Source organism: Coffea arabica, chromosome 7c (assembly GCF_036785885.1).
Source record: "Coffea arabica cultivar ET-39 chromosome 7c, Coffea Arabica ET-39 HiFi, whole genome shotgun sequence".
Lineage (NCBI taxonomy): Eukaryota > Viridiplantae > Streptophyta > Magnoliopsida > Gentianales > Rubiaceae > Coffea > Coffea arabica.
The window spans coordinates 11,039,083-11,066,799 of NC_092322.1; the positions used below are offsets into that span (position 1 = coordinate 11,039,083).

The 27,717-nt window shown below is 36.2% G+C and overlaps 3 protein-coding genes across 6 annotated transcripts; all 3 read left to right on the plus strand.

Annotated features, from left to right (window-relative positions):
* The first annotated feature begins 8,421 nt into the window (after positions 1–8,421).
* Positions 8,422–12,871, plus strand: LOC113697756 (DNA-directed RNA polymerases II and V subunit 8A). Its single transcript, XM_027217336.2, has 5 exons — positions 8,422–8,560; positions 8,859–8,961; positions 10,422–10,579; positions 11,661–11,749; positions 12,459–12,871. The coding sequence occupies exons 2-5, from the start codon at positions 8,889–8,891 to the stop codon at positions 12,568–12,570; spliced, it is 432 nt and encodes a 143-aa protein (XP_027073137.1). The 5' UTR covers positions 8,422–8,560; positions 8,859–8,888; the 3' UTR covers positions 12,571–12,871.
* Positions 12,872–14,888: 2,017 nt separating this feature from the next.
* Positions 14,889–20,646, plus strand: LOC113698752 (polyadenylate-binding protein 2). Of its 2 annotated transcripts, none has more exons than XM_027218682.2 (6): positions 14,889–15,248; positions 15,367–15,469; positions 16,707–16,777; positions 19,455–19,646; positions 20,044–20,171; positions 20,262–20,646. In XM_027218682.2, the coding sequence occupies exons 1-6, from the start codon at positions 15,054–15,056 to the stop codon at positions 20,308–20,310; spliced, it is 738 nt and encodes a 245-aa protein (XP_027074483.2). In that variant the 5' UTR covers positions 14,889–15,053; the 3' UTR covers positions 20,311–20,646. The 2 variants fall into 2 exon arrangements, with proteins under 2 accessions (XP_027074483.2, XP_027074482.2); XM_027218681.2 differs by having other exon boundaries at positions 15,022–15,248; positions 20,266–20,646.
* A 1,172-nt stretch (positions 20,647–21,818) lies between these two features.
* Positions 21,819–27,541, plus strand: LOC113697954 (probable serine/threonine-protein kinase PIX13). Of its 3 annotated transcripts, XM_027217590.2 has the most exons (11): positions 21,841–21,979; positions 22,089–22,469; positions 22,571–23,230; positions 23,340–23,468; positions 23,824–23,846; positions 24,609–25,019; positions 25,383–25,708; positions 26,043–26,178; positions 26,280–26,452; positions 26,638–26,767; positions 26,909–27,541. In XM_027217590.2, exons 6-11 carry the CDS (start codon positions 24,713–24,715, stop codon positions 26,965–26,967), a joined length of 1,131 nt encoding a protein of 376 aa, XP_027073391.1. In that variant the 5' UTR covers positions 21,841–21,979; positions 22,089–22,469; positions 22,571–23,230; positions 23,340–23,468; positions 23,824–23,846; positions 24,609–24,712; the 3' UTR covers positions 26,968–27,541. The 3 variants fall into 3 exon arrangements, 2 of the variants coding, with proteins under 2 accessions (XP_071913868.1, XP_027073391.1); XM_072057767.1 differs by lacking the exon at positions 26,909–27,541 and having other exon boundaries at positions 21,819–21,979; positions 22,089–23,230; positions 26,280–26,533; positions 26,638–26,771; XR_003450061.2 differs by lacking the exon at positions 26,909–27,541 and having other exon boundaries at positions 21,820–21,979; positions 22,089–23,230; positions 26,280–26,551; positions 26,638–26,772.
* The last annotated feature ends 176 nt before the right edge of the window (positions 27,542–27,717 follow it).

The window sequence follows — 27,717 nt, forward strand, 5'->3', positions numbered from 1 at the left end:
TAGATCTCGGGTCTTTTGTAGCATTGTGCTGTAGGAGTAATTGTTATGTTTAATGATTGATATCATTAATTTACTCCACCAAAAAAAGTTAAAAATAGCGCATGATGATTAATGGACCACAAAACTCTAAATCGAATAATTTATTCTTTTTTTTTTCTTTATCACTTGTCATGCCTACATCTACACCTACTCCTAGTCCTAATCTAGCCTATACTAGGGGAGGGATCCAACAGGGTCACGGGGAACCGATGGAGACTAAATCACCATCGGACTATACAGGTGCACAGCACCTACATGAATTTTAAGCAAAACCACATTAAGTGACAACTTTTTGATGGAAGCAAAGGTTGAACCCTTGACCTCCCATCCCACACTAAAGGTGGTGGCCAATCTATTCATACATTAATTAAATCATATGTGAGGATGACCTTATCTCAGTTTAAGTTTTGCTACATATGAAATTTTTTGCAATGTTACTATTCCATCTCATCATTTAAAAGTTATCAGTTTTAATGTTGTTAATTTAGTTCACCATTTGGGAACTCAGAAGTTTTTTTCACAGGTTGTTGGGTTCACCGCTTGATTATTTTCCAATAACATTAGAGATAAAAATTGATTACTTAATTATACTTCGAGTCAACCTTTTTTTTTAAAGATGTCTTTTAGACATATTACTTGCAACAAGAAATTAAACTTTCAATCTGTTTGACGGGTGTTATATTTCAGATGTTATATTTTTAGAAATATAATATTAATTAAAAAAATGTATAAATGCAAGGAAATTAATTAGAAAAAAATATATAAATACAAGAGAAAGTAATAATTGATAGTTATGTATAAAATATAAGTTTGTTAGAAAAATCCTTAAACTTTCTTTGTTTTAATAGACAATAGACAATGTGCTTAATGGGTAAATTTAGTAAATCACAAATAACCAATATGTAGAGTTTAATGATCTCATTTGATAAAATTAAACTGAACTAAAGTATTTTCTTTTGCTCTTTTAACGTGCAACATAAAAAGAATGAAGGATAATTGTTTTCTATCTGATTGAACAATTAAAAAAAGTAGTATCAAAAGTGAATTAAAATAATTAGTCAATTTTTTCCATTTCACCTACCTCCTAGGGTCAATCTTTGTTGAGTTGACCGATGATCCAAAGAGTACCAACAATTAAAAATTAATTAGCAGTTTTATGGAAAAGGGTGAAAGGATGTCTTTTTGGTGCTATTATCTTGGGCAGGCTGTCTCACTGATTTATTGCTCATGCACCCCAAGGTGAAGATTTTCAAGCATTTTTTGGGCTAATTCCCAACAACACTTTATTGCCTCTTATCTACCCAGACAAACCCTCGCCTTTTCTGGCTAATTTTTAGCTTAAAAGATCATGAGAAGCAAAAATCTGTGATTCTACTAGTATTATTGAACCACTGGTTTTAGTTCAATGGCCAGGAGAGGGGAGTGAGTTATAATTGTTCCTTGTCCTCATGATTGGGAATTGACAACTCACTAGATTAGTAGTTCAAATCAATGATCTGGAATTGACAATTAAGATAGATAGTAACCCATAGGATATGCGAAATCAGTTTCCCTTCATGAGTAGATTATTTGCTCAAATATATTTGTTAACATCACCATTATAATTTTCAATACAGTTTTTTATCTTCCCAATTATCTTTTTATCTCATATACATCATATCACAAAAAGTACTACAGTAAAAATATTTCAAATAATTTACAATCCAAACGTGGGTGTGTTAAGAGAGAGCATAGTGCCGACAGGATAAGAACTCAATACAATTGTATTTCGTGCAATTCTTTTCTGCCATTGTATTTGTTTAAATTTTTTGTGTATAAATATATTATAATATTGCATTGAATGTATGTCAAATATTTTATTTATATTTATTATTTTTATCTCGAATACAATAATATAACGTAATTATATATCAAATAATGTAATAATAATAATAATAATAATAGGACCGAATCGTACTAGATCCCAATCACACTGACCCTCTCCTGCTTCTCTTCTTTAAAAAGTTTAGAATGCAATGGTGCGCGCATCTAATCTAAAAATGGGTTAACCTCCTTTGGTGTTTATGAAAAAATTAGTTGAACTCCCCCTTCTCTTTTGTAACATAGAAATTCCCGTAAACTTTTGCTATTGGATTAAAAAAAATTTGGGATAATATCAGAAACCTCCTTTGAGGTTTCTTGAAATATCACTAAGCTCCTTCCACATTTTGAAAATCTCTCCTACCATCCCTTGAATTGACATTTTCTTAACAATGTCAGCCCCTCTAAGCAAAAGTAAAAATGTATTTTGGAGGAGAGAAAGTATTTTAGTTCCCTTCATACCCTTAGTTTGACTGATACAGTGACATAAGAAAGTTGCAGTAGGTGAAAAATGTGAATTGGAGAGTATTTTTCTGGCATGAGCACTGTTGCATGATTGTTGGACATGCAACGGCTACTTTGAGTGCTTCCAGCGGTATTAAAAGGTGAAGGAACCGTTGGTGAAGTAAGGCAGATGGAGAGGTAATTTGGCAAAGCAATGGTCAGTTCATCCTTTAAAGGGCACTTATACAAATCACCTTCATCATTAAGCATGAAGAACCGGTATTGTAAATGCAACCGCAACGCTACATTACGAATTTCATAGAATGAAAGAAATCTGGATAAGCTATATTTTAGTTGTTCAAAGTGCAACTACTTCCAGTGGTATGAAGGAAATGAAGGTGAATAGTTGTAGAGCCAAAGAAATAAAGGTGAAAAAGTGTAGAGCCAAAGAAATGAAGTGGATCGTGCAGTGCTATCATTAAGGACATCAAATCAGGAATGTAACTTGATGCCTCGATAAAATGCAATTATCACCATCTTGTTCATCATCAATCTACTACTCTTAGCAATTTATCTTTTCATTCAAATAGTTAAAGCAATCACACTTTCTTGTTCTAGTAATGGTAGATGTGTTCCAAGCTATTTGAAGCTTTACTAGTCATACATGAAAGAGTCAGAAGGCATGTGTAAGTCGGACATGATGTTAAGCTATGTGAAAATAAGTTGAAACTGTATTTTACTTCATACATATGCCCCCCAAGATTTGTTGCATTACTGTTATACCAAAAGTCATACTTGACAGAAAATGCTCTAAGCACACAGGTGAAGTTCCTTAAGTACAACAATACTTTACTGCTAAGTTCATTCCAATTACAACAGTAAGCTTTCCATATATAATGGTAAGGAATCTGAAACATAGAGTTAAAAAAAAACACAGCATACACGTTGGAGTTAGCAAATTCCATACATAATGGAATAAGTCATCATGTTCCAAGATCTGTGGATAGCAGCAGAGCATACTTGGCAAGAGTAAATTGAAATTCCACCGTATAGCACCAAAACATATGTCCAAGATTTGTTCACTGGGACTGGGAATGCATATAAGTACTTGGCATACAGTACAAATAATACTTAGTAAAAGTATATAGCAATCCACAATAATTGAAAACATCATCTAAAAATATCATTCTAGATGATGAGGATTGCTACATATACAACTATATCAGATCAGTCTCCCAAAGCAAAACCCATATTACTAGTACTAATTAGAACCACATACTGATGCTGCTATTGTCATTGTGAGTTCCAGTGGTAGTTGCAGAGTAGATATTGAAGAGGCAGTGACTGTTGGAGCTCTTTCAGATGCAGTGACTGCTGGAGTTTGATGTGGATTAAGAGCTGCATTTCGTCTGGCTCTCTTATTATTGTTAGCAACAGTAGTTCCAACCCATGCATTTGGCCCTCCTCTCTGAAGCCATGCAACAAATTCTATTAAACTAATGGTCTTGACAGTTAAAATAGTTAGCAATAGGTAATGAAACTAATTTCTGATTAGCATTACCTTTCTGGTATTAGTACTAGTGCTAGCAGAATGAGTAAGTTGAACATTAGCTCTAGCAGTTTGATTTTGAGTGCTTTTATTACTGCTTTGACTTGACACAATCACTGGGACATTTCCTTGTGCATGTTCTTGACAAATCATGACAAAAAGCTAAGCTCATTTGCAATTCCCAAATACACATAAAGCTATTGTAAATATTCAACTGCTACAATTACCCATAGAACAGATCCTGCTAATTCAGTATTGGCAATGTCTCTTCCTGGTCTTCCTCTTCAACTTACTACCTGATTTGCAGAGGTACTGCTGCCTCTTTTTTCAGCAACAGGAGTTCCTTGACAAGTTCTCCTATTATGTCCAAATGCACCACACTTAGAGCACCTAAAACTGATTGGTTTCTTGTGTTGAGATGCAAGAGCTCCTTTATCAGGTGCTCTTCTTCTATTTCTTCTTAGTCTGCTAGCTCTTCTTATAAGTGGTGGTGGCAAAACTATTGCTGGTGTCACATCTTCCATATGAGGCCACCTATTCATATGTGGAATTGGGTTGATCATGAATGCATATGTTTTCGAATATTGATCTCTTGAAAAAGCTGCATCACAATAACTTTCCAGTTTCTCCTTTTTATAAATAGCTCCTAGTGCAGCATGTTTGCAAGGAATGCCAGTCAACTGGAAAGCCCCGCATTCACATGTCCTCTTATGCAGCTTGACTATATAGGACTTATCCACATCTGTTACTTCAAATGTGTTCTCACTTGCCATTGTCAATGAACACTTTCTTGATCCAGATGTAATATCCTTCAACTTACCAATAACATGTGGAGTAAGCCTAGATGTCCATGCGCAGCCTTTTTGATACCTCTTATGTAGTTTCTTCATGAATTTTTGCCTCAATTCATCAGCCAGAGCAAGTATATTCTTTTCTCTTAGTTCATCAACTCATACATTAAAAGATTCTGTGAAATTATTGGTGACATGATCACACTTAATTTCAACAGAAAATGCATGCCTTGCCCAATTACACTTAGAAATGTTTGCTAAGTATCTCCAAGCATCTATGTTAATATTCTTTATTCTTTCCATAGGTTCATTGTGTCATATCAGATCATAGCTTTTTAGCTGCTTGCCAAAAAAAACTTCTTCTTAGAAGCAATCCTGGAAATTTCACTTTGAAGTTGCTGTAAATGTGTCAATCACAATATCGTGCAGCAGCTTGTGGCACTTGTTCCTCATATGCAAGGTTTAGTCCCTATACAGAGAATGGACAGAAACAAATTCATGTTCTGTTACTTGACAGCCATGCAAAACAACAATGGAAGAAATCTTATACATAAAACATACCTTCTGCCTATCACTCATGAAGGTGAGTGGAATATTGTTTGGAAAAAGGCCCAAAGAAATCCTGAAAATAGTAAAAAAATCAACTCCAAACTTCTTTGTTTTCACATTCAACAACAGCAAAAGCTAATGGAAACAAACTGTTGTTCCCATCAAGAGCAATAGTAGTCAACAGAATGCCCCCAAATGCACCTTTCAAATAGCAGCCATCAAATCCAATAAATGGCCTGCAACCTGCTAGGAAACCATCTCTTTGTGCCTTGAAACTTATGAACAATCTCAGAAATTTAGACTCCATAAGAAGGTTTGGCCTATCATAGTGAATTTTCATGATGCTTCCTAGGTTATTAATCCTCAAAAGTTCAGCATATTTTGGTAACTTTCCATAGGCCTCACTGTGTTAGCCTTTTATTTGTTCCAAGGCTTTCTTTTTTGCCCTGTAAATTTGCATTCTACTTGGCAAGACTCCATGCTTCTGCATCTCCCTTGCTTGTTATCTTTGGGTGATCTCTCATAACAGAAATTAATTTTTTTGCAATCTAATCTGGTGTTGCTTTTGAGTTTTTTCTATTCATAACACACGTATGCTCAGGTGTATATGTCTTAACCATGAATGTGGTTGTATCAGCAACTGGCGATGCATGAATCCTCCAATTACAACCCTCAGCACCACACTTGGCAGTGCACCTGCTCTTTTCATTTTTCAACCTCACCAATGGAAATCCTTTCTGAATAGCATAGTCTTTTAACACTGTTTTAAATGCATCCACATTGGTAAATAGCATCCCTTTCTTAAACTCAATGTCCTCTCTTAGATTGTAAGTCCACATTTTTGATAGCATGATTGCTCTTAGAGGATCTGATTCTTGCTCAGATTCTGAATTAGGCACAACTTGTGCATCCTCAATCTCCTCATAATCAGACAAGTCATTTTCCTCCTTGTCACTGGAAGAAATTAAGGCCCTATCTTTAGCTATGACATATTCCAAGTCACTATCTATGTCATCCTTCCAAGAGTCATCAGAACTAGAAGCATAAATCTCATCATCACCTTTACTGTCAACTATAGGAATAGGAGCTTTTTCGACTCTTATGTCTTTCTGTGCATCCTGAAGTTGGTTATTTCTGTTGTCTACCATATTCTCCTCTGTAGTACGAATAATATTCAGGTGCAGCAAATACAAGTTTATAACAAGATCTTGCTCATGAAGTTTGAACATATAAGATACTGATTTGTCACTACTGATGTCCATAAAGCCTGTTATCCTAGGAATCGCACATTTCATATGCACAAGCATGTTCAAATTTCCAGGCAAATCATTTATTGCTTTATCAGTAACATCACCGAGAAAGTCAATATATTGGTAGTTCTTTGGATCGACATTAGGAATTCTGACAGTGTTTTCCATGTAATGGACTACAATATCATGTGCAATAATTCTTCCATCCTATATATCAGTGTGCTCCCAAGAAAAGTCTCAATCAGTTGCTATACGGATCACATATTTAGGTTGCTATAACACACGCATGCTTATTCAAAGCCAAACTCATGTTGCAAAACAGAACCTTTATAGCAGCTTTCATGAACATCATCACCCTCACCAGCTTTTCATTTAAATTTTCACTTTTGTCTACTAACCAACTGTATACACTACACTTAGAGCTTGTCATATGTATTGCAGCTTTAATCTACAGAGCTAAGCTCTTCTTATGTATTACAGCTTCAAAAAACTCAATATTCATCAACTTTTTTTTCATCAACCTTATAAAGGTCAGGCATACATCATCAAATCACACATTCTTTATAGCATCCAACATCAACAATACTTAATAAAACAAGAGCATACAAAGAGTCTGGTTGGATTATAAACTCGGTCATCAAGTCCAACAAAACACAAAAACACAAGGAAAATAGAAATATTATAGGCAAATCAAACAGAAAGCTTCATGACACCTGTATTTTCTCCTATTACATGTTGATCATATCAACCAGCAATGGAAGATTTTTACCTGTTCTGCAGCTTAGTTTTGACAATCACACTTTCAGTCCCACCGAACGCATGCAATTCATTCAAGTGCCATATTTCTCCTCCTCTGCAATATCCAACAAGAGATTTCCAGAAACATAGCTTCAACTGGTTCTCCAAGCTACAAATAACAATCATAGTTATAAGTAGTATTTCATTCCTTGGCATTTCCCGGGCACTTAGATGTCTTATTAGAGCAAAATGGCGCCATGATACACGTATGGAACTCAGTTTCTAGGCGGCAATGGTTTCCCGCTCCTTATACAGTTGCATGCTTAGTGATATTGTCATTTTTTCTCCTTTTATCAGCTGAATAAGACCACAGCAGAAACAAGGGTATTATTGGCAATTGATGAATTTTCATAGTGACTTCTGACCACTACTATCACTTGAGGGGTGGTAGGAGAGATTTTCAAAATGTGGGGGGGAGCTTAGTGATATTTCAAAAAACCTCATGGGAGGTTTCTTATATTATCCCAAAAAAATTCTAATATTATTGGGCCAAATAAAAACAACATTTTTGCCACTACGCAAAGCAAAAATTCTATTATTTTTGAGTAAACTAAAAAGAATTCCACTTTTATTGGGTTAATTACAAATGCTCGTTCATTTTAGTCGAATACATAAAACTTCTTGCAAATTGGAAACATTAAACTTCCAATTCTCGTACTCAAGATGAAAAAGACTTGTTTTTTAACCCTTCTATTTAGTTCAAGCTTGTTAACTCTTTCTCATTTGTGCTCTACGTACCTATTTAAGATTCAATGATAGTTGATTATTTCTAAAAACAATCTTGAGTATGCGTATGCACACAATTTTAAGTGTTTGGATATAACTTTTTTTTTTCTCAAATAATATTTTATTTACATCATAAACATATTTTTCAATCATTTTTTTATATTTTTAATTTTTTTTATTTCACATATATCATATTACAAAAAATTACTATAGTGATATTTCAAATAATCTCCAACCCAAACACATGTTTTCTTTAACTATAAATTTGTTTGAAATGAAAAAAAAAAGAGGATTATAAAACATGTTCATCCAAACAAAAGTAGCTACTACTAAAAGTTGCACCGATCGCACGAAAGCTACACTGGGCCCAATTCTGGTTTGGCCCACCACTTACCACGTAAATGGGTCAAGACAATTTGACCCATCACCAACCACTCATAACCCGAACCCATTTATCCGATTCTACAGTCTCTTTAAATACGGCACTCATTCGGTCCCCCCCTTCATCAGTCTATTTCCGCTCTGTTCTATCTTCTGCAGCCCTCGTCAATCAGGTATCCCAAAATCATCATTTTTTTTAAGGAATTCTAAAACTAGTTTGGGTTTTTTCCTGAGATATGGTAGTTGCAGTTTTAGTATAGTCTTAGGTTTGAAAACCTTAAATAATTAAAGAAAAAACGTTTTCCCTATTATCTCCTATTTTTAGCTCAAAAAGGTAGCTTTGCTCCATCCCTTTACCAGAACCCTTCTTTCGATGTGTGTTTTTTCGAATGGTTAATCCCATGTTATGATTTCATTAACTCGCTTATTTTTTGAGGAGTTTAAAGTCATGGTTTTGAGCTGTTTTTGTAGGTTCAGTTAGCTGTTTCAGAGTAAAGGAGGATGGCTGATACCCTTTTTCAAGATATATTCACTGTTCAAGAGGTGGACCCTGGTGGCAAAAAGTTTGACAAAGGTTTTGCTGATTCTTATTAATCTGTAATCAGTGTCCCTTAAACTGTCTTATTTTGACTTCAATTTGTGTGCTTTTGGGTGTAGTTTAGAAGTGCTTCGTTGCAGGACTCTATAGATTGTTAATGTTGATATGTGTATTGGTGGAAACTTAATTAGGCAATATTAAAGCCTCGTGTTGTAAGTTCAATCGTTTTGTGGAAAGAGGGTGTGAATTTAGTGCTTTTGCCAGTGCATATAGGCATCCTGTTTTGTTGTAATTCATTCCATAATGCTTTTGATTTGCTTATGCTGGAAACCATTTAGAATAATTTGACTTCTGGGAAGCTGAGAAAAATTTAATTCATTGCAGTTCCTTGTTCGTTTCTATCTGTATTGCCGTTGAATTCTCAAATTACTAGTTGAAAATTTCTATCAAAGGAGCGTGGCATAAAATTTTAATTATTCATCAGGGTCATCCAAGTAGCTCATTAGCAAAACTGTAGCTATCAAAATTTTTTACTTGGAAGAGTAAGTTGAAGAAAGTTGTAGTACCAGTGGAATTTTGTTGGTTTTATGTTATTTGACCATTTTGTTAATCCTGTAAATTTTAGATTTTGTATTGTTTAGGTTGCATTATTGATTTTAGAAGTTTAGGTGATGAGGAGCTAATTATCGTGATTATCATCAAGTAGTTGTCTTTATAGGAGATAGACTAGCTTTTGGAGCTTGGATGTAGTTTAGTCTAAAAAAACTCATGGATGCTTTTAACTGGATTGAAGATGTAGAGATTCTTTTGGAATTAAACGTAGAGTAGCGCTAGACTTGTAAAAAAGTTCGTCCAGAAAACAATTTAGTATTTCATGGCTGCGGAAGATTGCTTAGTGGTGGGCCCTTCTTTACTTCCACGTGTGACATGGAGAACCTTTTTCTAGACAAAATTCATTTTCCTTACCAGTAACTTCACTTCTGGCTCATTTATACACCCACGTGTTGTCGTTATAACAGAACTGATATTCCTTGTGTTTGTGTATAAGGATATCCACATAAAAGGTGTAAGCAAAAAAGGAGGTGATATATCTATTTTTAGTTGGAGTTGATATTAACCTACTTGCTATTAATTAATTTTGGACATTTTCTGGAAAGAAAAGGGTAAGGTCAGTCCTATCATGATTTCAACTTGCTTATATATCTTTAGAAATGTTGCTAGTTCCAATATACACACAAGCAGATTCTGCTGTCATTTCAATGCAGCTCACACGTCTGATATGTTAACCCCATAAATAGATTTTCCTGTGGATTAAGTCAGATCTGTGCTGTTAAATTCACAGCCATGGTAACAATGACATAGGGCTTGATACTTCTTAGAAGGATAGGATTTCCTGCTGATCAGGACTTAGTGTTGCATGACATGTTCACAAAACTTATGACATGCTTATGGATTATGAAATTCTCTTATTCTAACTGCCAATCATGTTCATGTAGTTAATCGCATTGTGGCTAAGAGTGAGCAGTTGGACATGTACATGCATCTTGATATTAATACAGACATCTACCCAATGCGCGTGGGTGACAAGTTCTTAATGGGATTAGCATCAACTTTGAACTTGGATGGAACACCAGATAGTGGTTATTTCGTGCAGGTAATCTTTCTGTAATTTATTGTCCATATATTCCTGCTTTAAAATTACATTTCCTGTACTAGGTCCTGACTGCAGATCTATGCTCTTGGTGCGTGGTGACTTGTGTTGAATTTGGGGGGCCTCTGCTCCTTACTAAGTTATTGCATCTTGCTCTTTTAATTGTGTTCAACTTCTTGTGCTGTCAAATGCTAAATTGCAAATAGTTTTAATTCCCACTATTGGACTAAATACTTTCAAATGGTTTTGGGTCCAAACAAGTGGCAAAATTCTATTAAATAGCTGAATAGCCTGAATTTGAATTGTTGGAGGTTTAGGTTTTGGATGCTGTGCAGAAAGGTTCTTCCTATAGCTTTGGACAATTTTACTCTGTGGCTCAAGACTAGCTTTCTACCTGAAATGTTTTACTCATATTTTTTTCCCCTAGATCTTGGGGTAGGTGGCGCAAGTGCCTAATTATTCATAAATCAATCATCTAGATTGAAGTTTCTTTGGATCTAAACCCTTCTAGTCTAGCCTTTTTTTTTTTTTTTTTTCTGGGAAGATCTCTTTGAGGCTTCACAACACAAGAGTTGGGTTGTTCCAGGAAAATTTTCTATAATTCAACTTTCAGCTATAGTTTTACTCTTATGTTATCCAAAAGGGAAATATCCTGGTTTGCAACGCTTGATTAGATAAGATTTTCTGATTAGATAAGATGTTCTGTTTAACAATCTTACAAAATACATGATCTTTCTCTTCTTTGTGTTTGCTTGGTTGAATTGAATGGATAAGTTGTTTCTTGTTTTGTACAAATATTACAACTCCTTTTATCCTTCTTAATGGTTGCAATAGTTTCAGTTATATGTGGAACTGCCTGATGACATCTTTGTGCAAGGAAATTATACCTGTAATGACTTCAATATGATCCTGTGTACTGTTTACTAATTTGCCTTTGGAGCGGAACTGATGCTTAATATACCTGCTTCAAGTTTAATAATTTTTATTGAAATTCTTACAAAGCTTTAATTCTTCTTGATTGTCATTCATGCGATACTGCAGTACAAGAAATATTTGATTTATGACCTTGTACTTTTGATTTCAGGGTGGTAGGAAATCACTTGCAGACAGATATGAATACGTCATGCAAGGGAAGCTGTACAAAATATCCGAGGAAAAAAAGAAACGTAGAGCGTATGTCTCATAACTTGTCCAGTGGTTATACGGAATAATTACTGGATGTTGCCTTTATTTCTGTTCCTGTTCATTAATCTATGTTGTTGCCTCTTTAATGACATTTTACCTGCTTGGGAAATGGGAGCATGAAGGAAGAGGGATGCAAAGTCCAAGGGAAAAAGCTACATATAAAGATTAGTCAGCTAAATATAAAGATTAGCCAGTTAAATAAAATATAAATATTAGGACAATGTGTATCTTTTTAATATCTGGTCACAATCCTTAAAATGGTGCTAGTATGACTTAAGATGAAAAATAATAAGATTGACACTATTCTAAACAAGATAAATAAATGGGTTGATCTACAATACAGTGTATATATGAAGATATTTTTCTATGTTCAATCAGTGTATATTGTTCGCATATATAATGAACCATTATGTGATCTTTTCATAGACGTGCATAAATCCAGATTTGCTTATCAGAGAACCGTCGGAATCAACTGCGTATACGATATGAATTCATAATTAAATGGGTAAATGGATGGATAGTTCCAAAATATGGGTTTTTTTGTGTGCATATAATGATATAAATGGCATGGATATATCAGTTAATATGTTGTATAGTAAGTAGTTTGTGAACTTTTTTATTACAATCATTTAGCAAGTTAAGCATTGTTCTTTCGCACTTCTACCTGATGTCACTCGGTTTTCTGGCTGGCTTTCAGGGAGATATTGGCTTCCTTTGGTGGACTTCTGATGATGTTGAGGGGGGATCTTTCTGTTGCCTCTAAATTTGAGCTTGATCAGAGGTTATTCATTCTCATAAGGAAGGTCTGAAATCCAGTTGTTATTGGAAGCTATGATTCCAAATCCGTTTCTGCCTTAATACCTCAGTAGTCCTTCACTTCCCTTGTAAACTAAGATGAGGTGCTGCTACTTCATTCCAAGCATCCAGAACTTATTCCAATACGAGTATGTTATGGCTGTATCTATGTCTTCTGGCTCTTAATTCAAGAACTCCTGTCCTTTGAGTTGATGGTACAAGTTTCTTAATGGTGAACTGTACGTGAGCTATGCATTCACGCCCTTTTGTTTATGTTGCCATTAATCTATGTAATATATTCCATTTTCACTATTACCAATGACCCTTGTTTTCTTGGTTCTTCTTTTTAGCAGGGAAAGGGTGGGATTTTAAAAGTGGGGAGCGGGAAGGGAACCTGAACTCGGTTATCAACATTTGGATGAGGGCCATCGATTCTTTATAAAAAATCCAACCCTCAGACATTTCTTTTATCATTGAGAATCATCATCATGTAATGTAACTTCATCATCAACAGTTTTGAGACCTCCACTTCCACTTTGCATCTTCCTCTAAACTTCAATTATAAAAATGTATGGCCCATCTTTAAGGGCAAGAATGCTGATCTTCATAGCACCGCTTTATGTGGTTAGGGCATAATCACTAGCTAATGATATGATAGGGGCTGCTACCTCCCCATTTTAGTGACATTGTAAAGGCCCTTCATATGACCAAAAAAAAAAAAACTCCAAAAGTCCTCCAAATCTGAATTTTAATCTCTTAAATTCCATCTAAATTGAAAAAGAAAAATTTGAGAAGAGAAAAACCAGAACAAAGAGCCAAAAAAAGAAAAAAGACCAAAGGAAGACGGAACGGAAGAGCTAAAACGCAGGAGTTGTAGCTATCTCTATTGCCGTTGGAATTCACCACCACTTGTCGAACCATCATCACAATAGCACTATATAGGCTTTTCCCCCTTCTATTTCAAATTTCCTTTTCATAGTTTTTGAGGTCACATGCCAATTGCTTTTCGTCGCTCTTGATTAGCATGTTTGATTCGCTAATCTCTTTTTATGCTCTTAAATTGTTTGAAAAAATGACCAAAGAGAAAATCTTAGTGAAAAAAGGAGAAACTGATTAACCTTTACGTATGGAAAAAATCCCAACCAGTCCAAAGTTGGCTGGAGCCTATGAATTCATCGGAGAGTAGAAGGACAAATTTTGGGAGGTAATTTTTATTTTACTTTATTTTTTTCTCTTATGCTGTTTTGTAGTAATTTCATTAGAATTTCGGTGTGTGAATTGTATTTTGGTGTCTGGGAGAGAGAAAGGCAACTCCAGCAAGGTTAGATGTGATACTGCTTGTTTTCCGGTAAGTTTTCGAGGAAAAAGTAGAACAGCAGTGACAAAACTCCATATTTAGTGTCTTGCACATATTCTATATAGACGAAAAGGTCCCTTGATTATCCGTTGTATCTTGCGCGTGATGCTGTTTCTATTAAACATGACGACTCAAGTTGTTGGAATGGGTACGAGTATACGTTTTAATTAGTTAGAGGGTTAAAATTATCTAGTTAATAATTGAAGGGTCAAAATTGAATTATATAATAATTTGGGGGGCATTGAAGCATTTTGCTTATTAATAAAGCAAGAACTCAAAAGCCTCTAAGTTTCCTCTATGGAACCAAAGGTTCAAACCTAAGGACACAAAAAAAAAAAGCAAAATAACTACTAGCATTATTAGTTTTTATAGTTTTATCTAGGGGTGTTTCGCGAATCGAGCCGCTCGTGAACCGATCGCAAGCGACTCGAATACGAGATCGAGCTAATTAAGTCGATCTCGAGCTCGAGCTCAAAAATATTAAGCTGGTTGGCTCGCAACTCAACTATATATATTATTTTATTTTTTATTTTTTATTTTAATAGTAAAATTACATATATCCCTAATATTTTATTATTTATTAAAAAAATTATTATTTTATACATTTTTAAAAATAAAATAATTATTTTTTATTTTTTAAAAATAAAATAATAATAATTATTTTTTTATTTTTTAAGCTCGAGTTCAAGCTCGAGATCGACTCGAATTTGACTCGAGCTCGAGCTCGAGATCGATATTTTGAGCTCGTCGAGCTCGAACTTGAGTTCGAGCTTCACAAAATTAACTCGAGCTCGGCTCGATTAGCCAAAGGTCGACTCGAGCTCGGCTCGTTTGCACCCTTAGTTTTATCTTTGTAAAAACATATATAAATGGGTTGATAATTTGGATATCAAGAGTTATGAAAAATCTAAAATCTTACGAACAAAAATTTTTTTTGGGTATTTAATCCAATTCAAAACAAAACACGGTACAATATACCAAATAGAGGAAAATCCGGTATATCTTTGCTACATTTGGGCCACGAACTTCCCAACAGATCCAATTAGGTCTTCGGAGGTGGCCAGTGCTATTACTAATTCTGGCCCACAGGTCCCCAGAAGAGGACGACATCGTTTCACCTCACTTATTGTGCGTGCCTGTATGGATAGAAGTAGGGCGCGTGAGACCAGACATCACTTCGGAAGAGAACGAGGGAGTGGGAGAGAGAGAGAGATGGAGGAAGAAGAGCACGAGGTGTACGGTGGTGAAATCCCCGACGAAGGGGAAATGGAAGGCGATTTGGACCCTAACAGCGGCGATGTCGACATGTCCACCGCCGACGACGACGCCGTCAAGGTACTCTCTACTTTCTCTCTGTCACTTTATCCGTTTTTTGTTTTAAAGGTTTTCTTTCTGCCCTGATTGTTGTTGTGAGTTTGGATCTGGATAATTGACCTGGGTTAGGGTTTTGTAGGAATTGGATGAGATGAAGAAGCGATTGAAGGAGATGGAAGAAGAAGCAGCAGCTCTTCGCGAGATGCAAGCTAAAGTTGAGAAGGAGATGGGTGCTGTTCAAGGTGTATAATCTATGCGCTTATTTCTTTTTATTTATTTATACGATTGCATCAGCGCTAGTGTTTTATGAGCGCTGCGCATATATGGAATGGTTTTGCTTTTATCGAAGGTTTTACTTCATCGGAAGTGGTAGATGTCGTATGATAAGATTTTTCCGTTCGATAGCGGCTGAATTTTTGGGGTAAAGTTATTGTTGGTTGACTAATACCTTATGCTTAATAAAGCTGAAATCTTTGGGAGAAAGCTTTTCTTTTTAATCTTTTTTCTTGTTTTTGTGTGAAAAACTAGAATTGTAAGAGTTATAGTAGTTAAAAGAGAATTTAGGAAGTACTGATTTGTTTACAGCTTTTGTTTTTTGCAAATTTGTTATTGTCTTATGCATGCTAAAGCTGAAACACTGTGGAAAAGTTTATATATAGAAATTTGAAGAGTTACGGTTTTTTTTGGGTAGTACTGTAAATTCACTGATTCTGCTCTCGTGGAGCTTGAAATAATTTTGTCTTTGTTATTGGCGTATGCTTGTTATAGGCTTGGAGCTATTGAGAACTTGTCACATACTTATTTTTCATTCTTTCTCTTCTTTTTTGGGTGCTGGGTGGTTTTCTGTAGTGTAGTAATTTCTAAATTTCTCAGTTAAAATTTTATAGCTTGGCGCTAGTGCCTCAAGTGATGGTAATCATTCTGAAGTCCTTGATGCATTACTTGAATTGGTTGATCAAGTTTTGAATGGTAAAAGATCATGTTTTAAGCATCAAATCTGTAGCCATCCAGAGCCATTCACTATCATGGGTTCACCTTTTATATGCAAGTATTGCATGCTCAGGATTTTGGTTATATATATCTTTTATTGTACCAAACATTCTGACTGCTGACTTGAAGTTGGTTATGAAAGAAATTTGGGGTGGGGACCGCTGGGTTTTTGTTTTTTTTTTTTGGGGGGGGGGGGCTGGTGGGCGGGGAAAGGTTGTGTTCTTTGGGAAGAGGCTTCTTCAAATTGAGTCATGGCCATTAATACATGCACATTCCTTTTTCCCTAATTTGACGCAAACTGGCTTTTCAGTCTTTCTTGTTCTGTGTTTTGCGTGCAAATTACTCCGTATCATCTTTACTAAAATTTGTTGCCTTTTAATACATTCTGAGAATCAACTCTTTGCCCTGATGGTTACTTTTTAGTTTTTGCTCTTATTAAGCTTCCTTTTCTCAGACTGATCTAATAGTAAGTTCAAAATGGATTGACAGATCCAGCTAGTGCAGCTGCTTCTCAAGCAAACAAGGAGGAAGTTGATTCACGATCTATATTCGTTGGCAATGTGAGAACAAAATTTGTTGTTATTGAATTAGTTTCTGTAGATTTACTTTTGAGTAGCATAATGAATGATAATTTATTTACATTTAATTTACGTGTCCCATTATCCCCTGGGTGAATGATGTTGTTTGGAGTTATCTCAAGTTTCCAATTTCTTAGTTTATTTGATGATGATTCAAGATCTTATTACCTAGTTATGTCATCAGTCAAGTACTGCAGTCCCTTGCTGCATTACTATTCGTTGACTGATTGAGGAAACTAATTCTTCTAGATTATGATATTTTACATATGATGGGACATGTCTGTTCATGTACAATAGAACTTATGCTGAATAGGTGCTTCTTTCCCGGTTATGTATGGTGGATAATATGCAGCATTGGCCATCCTTTTTTGCATAAAGGACTAAATTCGATATTAGTATAGAACTGGAATGTAACATTTTTGTGGCTGAGGTGACACTGTCTGAGGCAGTGTCAAAGTACTAACAAAACAAGTGCAATACTACTATGTTGAGTTCAAACCAAGCCATTCCTGGTTAAAGGTGTGGCATTTTGTTTGTAATTTATGCAGGAAGTTGTTCTGTTTTTACTACACTCAACACCCCCTTCTCCTCTGCCAAAATAAATAAGTAAACGGAGAAGGAAAAGGAAATTATTATTATTATTATAATATTTGTATTCTTGGGTTTGGTCTTTGAGTTACTTAAGAAACATTAACAATCTTGTGGTTTCTTTATTATTTCACTTTGGGATAGAGCTGCTGACATTGTATTTACCTTCATTGAAGTTCTACTTTTTCAATTTTTTCTATAACGGTGACTTGATATTTGGGTCTTCTTAGTAATGTTCTTCCTTCATTTCTTCTTTGGTTTGATGTCACTTCCTTCTTTTCAATGTGACCTTGGTTTTGGATTTAGATATTATTGAGAGTCATGTTTGACTTTGATTATATCGCAGGGTCATTCGTATTCTGAATTAGAGCTGGAATTATTATCCTGTATTTTGATGGTGAAAAGAGAGCACATCTGGTTTTCAGTAGGCACTTTTACATAGATGTTAATGTACTTGCATTTTTTAATTTGAAGAAATTGTAATCCAAAAAAGTATGTGGAAAAAAGACAAAAGATTGAACAAAAAAAGAGAGGGTGAAAAAGGAAAAAAAATGGAAGATACAAAATAAATAGTTGTGAATCGCCCCATAAAATGAAAAAGCCAATTGTAAGAATAGTTGTGAGGGGAAAAAGGTGAAAAATTGAAGGGAAAAAAGAGAATACATTGAAAAAAGATGATGAATGGGGGACTGAGATGAAGGGAAGTTTGCAAATGATATGAAATTTTATTTTTTTAGGAAGGAGTATGTGTACTTCTTACTACATGTGTTTTCTGTTGGAGGCTGAAATGGATGTTGACCTATGTAACATCTAGAGGTTTGAGTTTTTTGGCTACCCTCTTGGAAGACATATCCACATGTTTGAAAGAGCCAAGTCTAGTGGTTGGAATGCAAATTCTACTTGCTGAGTTTGATTGCTGCTGGCTGGTGGTGGACCTTGTTACCTCATGTTGTTGGGTGTTTAGCCTGATGTGGTGAGGTGTCATTACTTGCCTACAGCTATATGATATTGTTATCCTGCAATTGCCAAGATCAATGTTCAAGAACCCTTTGAGAAATGTTTCCTTCCCATGTTGTTGCGGCGCAGATATATGCTGTACTTCTTTAGTGATCGTTCGCTTACAAAAGGTTGTCTATAAATCTTTCGCATTATTGCAGTGGAGTGGCAATCATTGACTTTGGAAAAATTTTCCCAGTACTATGGTATAGTGCTGATTTTTTGCGTGGAGTTCCATACCTATTTAAGTGGAATAGCTGTTGTTTGGAAAACGTAATGCAATTAATCATTGAAGTTTGAATTTCTACCTTCGGAATTTCTTACCTTGCTTATGATGCTGATAATTACATGAAGCTAGCAAATAATTCAGAATCTTCTCAATGAAAATAAAACAGTGGACCAATTTTACCAAGTTCCTTCTTCTCTTATTAGTATTTCGTTAATGTTCCTAAATTCTTATTAAGATTAATTTACTTAGGATCAAACCTCCAGATCTTTTAATTGATGAGTGCTTTGGTATCAAATTCAGTACGAGTATTGAAAGTCATACTACGGCAGTATGTAGTGCGATTTAGTCTAGTGTTATTTTTTTCCTTTGAAACTTTTTTTTTTTTGGGTTTCATCTTTTTTTTTTTTCTCTAGGTGGAGTTTGCTTGATCCATCCTGGGAACTTGTTTTAGTAGAACAAATAAGGTCGTTAGCATGTCAAAACCAAGGAACCTGAAATTCCACTGCTTGCTTCTTTGGGCATAGATGATTTAGTGTAAAGACTAGTGTCTGGATGTTGTATTTAATGTTCCTGTGGTTGGTTATGGTAATTTTGGAGAAGTTGTTGCTGATTTTGTGCAATGGCTTTGAGGTTGATTTTGATCTAGAGTTTCCTTGATTGTGATGTATGTATTGTACCATTCATTTTGTCAGAATTTCAGCCTAGTCAAGGGGTAAATGTTAAAGCTATTAAGTTTCTGCTAATTTTTTTTACCACATTTTCAGTCACCTGGATCCACCACCTTTTCAGATTTCTTGAATTGCAGTTGTATAATGAATATGGCTTTTGACGAATCTCAACTTTCAGGTTGATTATGCTTGTACTCCCGAGGAGGTTCAGCAGCATTTCCAATCATGTGGTACAGTTAATCGGGTGACTATATTAACTGATAAGTTTGGCCAGCCCAAGGGTTTCGCCTACGTGGAATTCGTTGAGCAAGAAGCTGTTCAAGAGGCTCTACTTCTTAATGAATCTGAACTCCATGGACGACAGTTGAAGGTTTATTATGCTTCCCCTTTCTTGTATTTCTCAAAATCCTCACCTCACCTTCTGCCTACATACTTTTTTTTTCCCCTTCTCCCACAAGAATCCAAGCAATTTGGCAATTCGTTCGTCTGTCAAACAAAAGATGTATTTGCGGTTTTGCCAGTTAAAGGAAATGGAAGCATTGTCGACCAACTTTAAAATCTAAATTGTATAATATCGACATTTGATATTCACCCAATTGGTCATTGAGGAGAAACCTCTATAATGCTTTCACAAGTTAGTAGTTAAACTCGTGGGAATTTTGCATTCTGTGTAGTTTACTGGAAATTTTAATCACCAGGCTTTTGAATGTATTGCGCCCTTTTTTGAATAATTAATCTCTATTTGTTTGTTTATTTATTTTTGGCAGGTTATGGCCAAAAGGACCAATGTTCCTGGAATGAAGCAGTATCGCGGAAGGCGTTTCAATCCCTACCTAGGTTACAGATCTAGGAGGCCATATGTTCCTCCATATTTCTACTCACCTTATGGATATGGGTAAATGCTGTTTTGGTCATTTACTTCTAGTTCTCATGTTTTATTGCTTTTGGGTGAAAAATCATCCGTTCTGCACTTTACATGCGTCAGGAAGGTTCCACGGTTCAGAAGGCCAATGCGCTACATGCCTTACTACTGAAAAGATGGATGGCCATCGGACCGGCATTGATACTTAGTGAAGCGAGACTACTTATTATAATGTGATTCTCTTCTGAAGGTGTATTGAGGATCCTATCTGCCCACGAAATTTGATGTTAGTATTATGAAAACCTCTTATCAGGCATAATGGACATTGTAATATTAGCTATTTGCAGCAATGCATGCAACATCAGCTACTTAATAGAAATTCTGTTAAGACGGTCGAAACTCGAATGTCGAGGATTTATTTCCTTGTTCAAGTCTTATTTCTCCTTGTTGACTATGGGCTGCTTTTAGCTGTTTATAATGTTATATATACTTGGTGGTGTGTTGCTCCGACCTTTATCGTGGTTGAATGTAGCTGCTCTGTGGGGCAAAGGACAAGTACACTTTTTGGTCTCCGGACAATATCCATCTTTGTTGGGAGAGGAGTTTAATACACCAATGTACGTTTAGAATTCCCTTCTTTGTATGTTTCTCTTAGGGTCTGTTCTTCCTAGCGATTGGGCCGGAATGGGAAGTGCTTCAGTCTTTAGGATGGATCAGAGAACAGTCGATTCCTTTCCCCTGTCCCTCTTTCTACAGAGCTTCCTTTAATTTATTTAATTTAGAAAAGTGCATAAACATTCGTTTCCTCGACAAGGCGAGATGGGCTAATGGTGGAGATTAAAAAAATGCATGCCGATGAATTGGCTTCACGTCCTGGGACATGTTCTCCTTTTCACTCTCAACTTTAATCATAGCTCGCCTAAAATAGAAACTTTATCATAGCTTAAGAAATGCCGGCAGCTTGGATGGTGGCCTTCGCACACCGTGGATTTGGTTCGTGGTTCGAATTCCTAAGTTGGGTGAGCTAGATCCTGTAAGATTGTGTTTGGGTGACTTCATCATAGCTCAAGAAATGCAGGCAACTTAGATGATGGCCTCCGCTTACAGTGGATTTGATGCCAAGATTTTTCCCTGACTCCTGAGCTGTGTGAATTAGCTCAGATGAGGTTGTGCTTGGTTGGCTTCATCACAGCTTAAGAAATGCAGGCAGCTTAGATGGCGGCCTTGGCTCAGTGCTCACTTTGCATTTGTTGCTTAGATCTTTTCCTGGTTCTAACGCCTAAATTGGGTGAACAGGACCTGTTTCTCTTTGGTGACAGATTAGGCCCAGTCAGTATTTCAAACCTGACCACGTAATCCAATAAAACTTTCCTGGAATGTGGAATAGCGTTGAATTGGAGCACAACAACATTGCCTCTTTTGCAGTAGAATCTGACTCTGTGCAGCCACAAATTCCACCTTGGAGTTTGGAGATGAAAAGTGTTCTTTTGGACCTTCTGGGTACTGTGCCGCAGTCTACTTCACTCACTATCTGATCATTTCTGCATATCCTTAAAAAGCTGCCAAAGAATTTTCTCAATTTGCTAAAGGATGCTTCAGAATCGACCTGAATTCTGACCATCAATGCAGCAAGTTCTAAAATTAATACAACACATTCAATCTGCTAATGAAAACCAAGACAATCTTTGCTGATGATGGTCAGCAGTGTCTTCGTTGGCTCTAGAGTCCAACTGAGGAATGAGCAAGGACATTCCTCACTCCCACGGAACTGGTCTTGATATTTTTCCGCAAGAAAATAAGTCTGCATTCTCTGGTTAATCTGCAATACCACATATTCCAAGGTACGCAGCAAGTTTGATATTCAAAGTTTTTCCCCTCGTTTATAAGGAATCCATAGTATTACGGCACTGAAAAAGCCTCATCTCTGAAAATTTTTGTATTTATTTTCAGGATGTTTGAGAGGAAGGAGGGTTTGTTTATTTTGTTTCGTTGGACTGAACTACCACTGGGACTTGAGAAAATCAATGTCACAATTTAAGACAAAGAAGAAGAGTGAAATGTCAACGAAGGTTCCATAATCCGTCATAGCAATTTACCATTTCTTTTGTGCAACGCCTTGAACCTGAGTTGGACCAGTGGAGAAGAGCAGAAGAAAAAAGGCGCTCTTTATTTTATTTGATTCTAACTTTTCCCGCGGACCCTCACGTACATAAACACACAGATTTTGGCCTCCGAGATTGCTGTCTTTGACTCTGTGGGAATTGTTTCCCGTGGACCCTGACGTACATAAACACACAGATTTTGGCCTACGAGATTGCTGTCTTTGACTATGTGGGAATTGGGATTTGCTATTTGATCCTGTTAAATACAAGCATTTTAATGTCTATGATCACCAAGATTTCCACAATTAATAGTTTTTGTCATCATTACAGGAAGAAGGGATTGATCATCATACATGGCTGTGATTTATGACAATTGGGAAAGGCTAGTTAGAGCTACTCTGAACGGGGAGGAGCTCCGGCTCATTGCTCTGAGAACCCCTAGTGAAGTTTCCTCAGTATCACTATTATCAGCATCTCCATCCTTTAATTTGAGTTCTCAGATCGGCCAAGTTTCATCTTTAAATTTCAGGAGCTTATCAGTTGGGGATTCATTTACGTATTGTCAAATTCTTCAAGCTACAGATTTCTTGAGCGACTCCAATCTCATCAAGCACGGCCACTCCGGGGATCTCTATTACGGTGTTCTCGAAAGTGGGGCTGAAGTGGTAGTTAAGAAACTTCATCTGTCGCCCGTAGACACAGAATTTTATTTAATATCAGAATTGGAAATTTGTGGGATGATTTATCATTCCAGACTGATCCCTTTTCTGGGATATTGCTTCGAGAGTAGAAACAAAAAATTTCTAGTTTACAAGTACATGCCTAATAAGGACTTGTCCAATTTTTTGCATAGAGAAAGTGTCTCGGGTAGTGATGAGGGTTATAGCAGAGTACCACCGTTAGATTGGATAACAAGGTTGAAGATTGCAACTGAAGCTGCAGAGGGTTTATATATCTACATCATGAATGTTTTCCACCCCTTGTTCATAGGTATCCCAAATCTATTCCAGGCAATCTTCGCTTTTGAGGGCTTGGGAAGGATTTTGAGTGTGGATTATTATCATAAGGCAATTCACTTGCTTCACTTTGATTCTTAAAGAGATATTCGAGCTAGCAGCTTTCTGCTTGATGCCGACTTTCAAGTGCATTTGGGGAGCCTTGCTGAGGTTTGTTTTGAAGAAAAGGACAGCAATCAGAACAGGATTGCAAGGTTGCTGCGGTTGCCAAAGTAAGTTTTTACTTTATATTGATACTTATAGCAGTTCTCTTATTGATGAACTTACAAAAATCGAGCCATAGGTTAGTATTTGCTTGGCTTAAATCTACAAATAAGGTTATTCTTGGGAGAGCATAGATTGATGCTTGCTGTAGCTGACAGTAACTATGATCCAGAGAATCATGTGAGAAAATAGAATAGATTTCTTAATTGTAATTTATGAGAGTTGCTTTGAGTCCTCATGTGCTTGGTACTTCAACCATATTAAATTAAAACTAGCCTCTTTCTTTTGACCAATTTGACTTCATTTCTAAATGTTTCGTTTTTATTGTTGTTGAGTTTTTTGACAGATTTTCTTTGTATGCAGGGGTTATGAACAAAGCAATTCTGGTACGGGACTTTCAGATTACTTTTACATCCTGCACTTTCCTTCTTTGTTATCCTACTTGAAATGCCAGTAGCTTGACTGTTAGTTTTAGGGTCAATTTTTTAAAGCATCTGCAGAGCAGAGAGAGGTCACTAGCAATATCCAAAGATACAAAGATGGCTTGAAGCTGTTACCATGATCACCAGAAGCTCTGTTTAAAACAGGAATTGTTCCGCCTTATGTCAGTGAAATTTTAAAAAACTTGACACCATTGCCATCTAGACTATACTTGGCAAACCATCTTTCTTGACCACCTTGGGACTTTTTAAAAATGTTTGATATCCTTAGAATGACAGATGGTTTGGTTACTTTTCCCATTAGTTGTCTGTGGAATTTCTATTTTTGGCAAAAAGAATTTCTCTCATTCTGGTATAGCATATGATGTTGCAAAAAGAAGCAGACAGCATGGTCTATCACAAAAAAAAAAAGGTTAAAAAGGAAAATTAGCTGGAGAAATGTTCTTTTAAGCAAACAACGTTCAAACAATGTGTTCTTGTGATGTTGTGAAAGAGTTTAAAAGGCAAAAGTATAGAACCTAAGAAGCTGATTCCTCTGCTTATGTGCAGAAGTAAGCTTGACTTTTTTAGGCAAATTCCTTCTTGTTCATTTAACAATTCTATTTAATCTGCTTCACATATAAATCTGGAGGAAGTTTGATTAAAAAGTCCAGAAGGTTAAGGGGCTGAACTGATTTCACTAGTCGAACTCTTATCTTGAATGACCAGGTACATCTAATGCAACATGTGCCTACGATGTATATTGCTTTGGAAAGGTTTTACTTGAACTAATCACAGGAGAGTTGGGCATCAGTGATGCCAATGACTCAATTATGAAGGCTTGGATGGAAAACACCCTGCGTTACATTAATCCAGACAACAAGAAACTCATTGTAAACATTGCAGACCCAACTTTAATCACACATGATTTGATGGAAGTATGGGCAGTTGCTTTTGTTGCCAAGGCCTGTCTCAGAGCCACACCATCTAAGCGGCCCCAAATGGAAGAAGTACTTGAGGCTTTACAAGGTACCAAATCAGCTACCTTCACTGTCAAAAACCTTCAGCGTGCTGGTCATCCCAATTCACTTGGCCCAGCTCTTACAAGGCCAGAAATTACTAAGGGATCTAAAGTACTAGGTAAATTTATCTGATTGCAACACTACATCAGAAGGTGCAACTATTCTTCTGATATTAATATTTAGTAATTCTTTGATATCTTTTTGCATTCAAGAAAAGAAATTTACTTGACTGATGATTTTTTGGCTGCCTTTTTCTTTTGCATTTCTTTACCACTTCTCGATGCAAAAGAAAGAGAGGAGTACTAACTTAATTTTATTGCATGATGAAATACAATGTGTACCAGATTAGTTTTCCTTGTATATGTTTTTGGTGTCCCCTTTAGTTTTGATTTTGACAGCATGGGAACAAGATCATTTCTAGCTTTAGTTCATTACGTACTGATAATCTTATAAATTTTAAGGGCTTATCGGTATGTTGTAGGATGGACAACGCCGTCCAACCACATTACCTCTTCATGCGGCAGCTCCAGTTCAGGTAACCATGAGTTCTCGGATGCTAATGGCACTGAAAAGGTTAAGCCAAATGGAGAGATATTGGACAGCCCCAGTTTATGTGCTTTTACTTATTTGGAACTCAAGATTGCTACCAGAAATTTCAGAACTGACACCTTGCTGGGAGAGGGTGAATTTGGGAGAGTGCACAAAGGTTTGCTTCATTATAAGTCAACCGCAAAGAGTGGCACTCAATCACTAATTGCTGTTAAAAGATTTTACAATGACACTGTGCTAGGACTTAAAGACTGGCAGGTAATACACACTAAACTTGTCACTAACTTATATTTGACAGTCACTTCATATCCAGTTTCCTCTAATTTCTCCTCACTTCACTATTTTTGCTCCAGTCTTTTGATTTGAGTCTCTAGCATATGCTTTACTGAGACCTTCATTTCTGTAAATGTATGCTGCTATCTCTTTTGCAGTAATTAATTTCCTTCACTTCTGAGGTAGATATAAGGACAACCCAGTAGATTAGTCCTCCTAATTATGATCTGTTAAGAAACTTTAACTTTCTTTGTCTACTGCAAAATTCTTCGGATTTGTTCCAATGCTTCACTTCTCTCCCCCTTCTTTTTTTGGTTAGGCTGAGCTAAACATACTTGGAAGGCTTTCTCATCCTAACCTTGTTAAGCTCCTTGGCTACTGTTGGGGGAATGAAAAGCCACTACTTATCTATGAATATATGCAAAGAGGCAGCTTGGACTCTCACCTTTTTACATGTAGATTATGATTCTGATTTTAACAATTTCAGTTAGTCTACCACCAGCTATACTGATCTGCCATCCTAAGAAATCAATTTCGTGTTGCTTTGATTCCATAGGGTACTCTGATGTTCAGCCACTTCCATGGGACATAAGGCTTAAGATTTTAATTGGAGCAGCCCGAGGTCTGGCATTCTTACATGCACTAGAGAGAAAAGGTTCCTTTAACCAGAAGAACATGGGAGAAGGTTTCTATAGATATTTCAAGCCCTCAAAGATTTTGCTTGATGATGTAAGTTGGATGCAGGATTTCAACAAATATTGATTTATTGCAAGCAAGATTTCTCATAAATTTGTTTGCCAAAGCTTGGAGGTTTCTGCCTACACTTAGGTTGCTGATTTCCATTGTTAACTAATGTTGACGACACCATATTAGCAAGACAAGCCTAATTTCCTTGTTAAACAATTTCTTTGTAGGCATACAATGCGAAGATATCAGGTTATGGTGTGACTAGGATAGATCCTCCTGACATCGACTATGAAGCAGATCCCATCAAATGTAACCCGGAAAGTTATGTATATGCTGCTCCTGAGTATTATCCGACAGGTAATCCAACCAGAAATCTCAGTCACTTACGTACTCGAGGTTGAGCAGAAGCTCTGAGTAAACTTTCTTTATAGAAGTTTAATTTGCACAAGATGCCGAGAGAAAGATGTAGTCTCAATTGTGTTAATTCTTTTTAAACAGGGATTTGCTTATGCAGAGCGATGTATATGGTTTTGGTGTTGTATTGGTCCAAATGCTGACAGGTATAGGTGTGAATCATCCAAAGTTTACGAGATCCAGGCTGCATCATTTCATTTCGTCTCACTTAACTAACAGGAGAATGTTGGAGAATATAATTGATATCCGCTTAGAAGGCAAATATTCTTCAAAAGGTGCTGTAGAAATGGCCCAGCTTGCTGTAAAATGTCTTATGTATGATCCCCTATTGAGACCATCAATGGAACAAGTTGTGCAGTTACTAGAAAACATTAAATCTGCGAATTGAAACCCAAAAGGCCTGAAGATAAACTCCTCTGCAAGACAGTTTTGCACGTGGTCAGAAGCACTTGATGAGTTGCATCATAGTTCTCCGCTTCAACAAAGGAATGAAGGATATGTATCCCATGATTCCCATCCACTCCATAAAAGTGCATAGTAGCTGGACTTGCTTTCTTAAAGAATAGCTCATTCTTTATCTGTTTTTTCTGTACACTTTGACCACTTCCAATTTGTGTTCACCAATCCCACCTTTTACAAGTAGTTAAGAGTTCATTATGTTGTTCTTCTAGCAGTACAAATCATATGAGCATAATTGATATAGCTGATCTTTCATCAGATCTTTTTTTTTTTGGTTAAAATCAACCAATTGATGTTCTTTGAATTCGTAGGAAATGTAACTTTTTTTTGGGGGAGTGGTGGTGGGGGGCGGTGGCCATTGAGAAAATTTATTGTATATTAGTTTATTTGTCTATTTATGGCTGTAGTGATCCTATTTGTTTTCTGCCAATGGG

What these genes read in the sequence shown, in the direction of transcription:
- LOC113697756 (XM_027217336.2), top strand. Translation starts at nt 8,889, where the DNA reads ATGGCTGATACCCTTTTTCAAGATATATTCACTGTTCAAGAGGTGGAC. An exon ending in TGGCAAAAAGTTTGACAAAG is followed by an intron (nt 8,962 to 10,421) that starts GTTTTGCTGATT and finishes ATGTTCATGTAG; the next exon opens with TTAATCGCATTGTGGCTAAG. An exon ending in ATAGTGGTTATTTCGTGCAG is followed by an intron (nt 10,580 to 11,660) that starts GTAATCTTTCTG and finishes TTTTGATTTCAG; the next exon opens with GGTGGTAGGAAATCACTTGC.
- LOC113698752 (XM_027218681.2), top strand. Translation starts at nt 15,054, where the DNA reads ATGGATAGAAGTAGGGCGCGTGAGACCAGACATCACTTCGGAAGAGAA. An exon ending in GATCTATATTCGTTGGCAAT is followed by an intron (nt 16,778 to 19,454) that starts GTGAGAACAAAA and finishes CTCAACTTTCAG; the next exon opens with GTTGATTATGCTTGTACTCC. An exon ending in TACTCACCTTATGGATATGG is followed by an intron (nt 20,172 to 20,265) that starts GTAAATGCTGTT and finishes TGCGTCAGGAAG; the next exon opens with GTTCCACGGTTCAGAAGGCC.
- LOC113697954 (XM_027217590.2), top strand. Translation starts at nt 24,713, where the DNA reads ATGAAGGCTTGGATGGAAAACACCCTGCGTTACATTAATCCAGACAAC. An exon ending in TAAGGGATCTAAAGTACTAG is followed by an intron (nt 25,020 to 25,382) that starts GTAAATTTATCT and finishes GGTATGTTGTAG; the next exon opens with GATGGACAACGCCGTCCAAC. An exon ending in TCCTGAGTATTATCCGACAG is followed by an intron (nt 26,768 to 26,908) that starts GTAATCCAACCA and finishes CTTTTTAAACAG; the next exon opens with GGATTTGCTTATGCAGAGCG.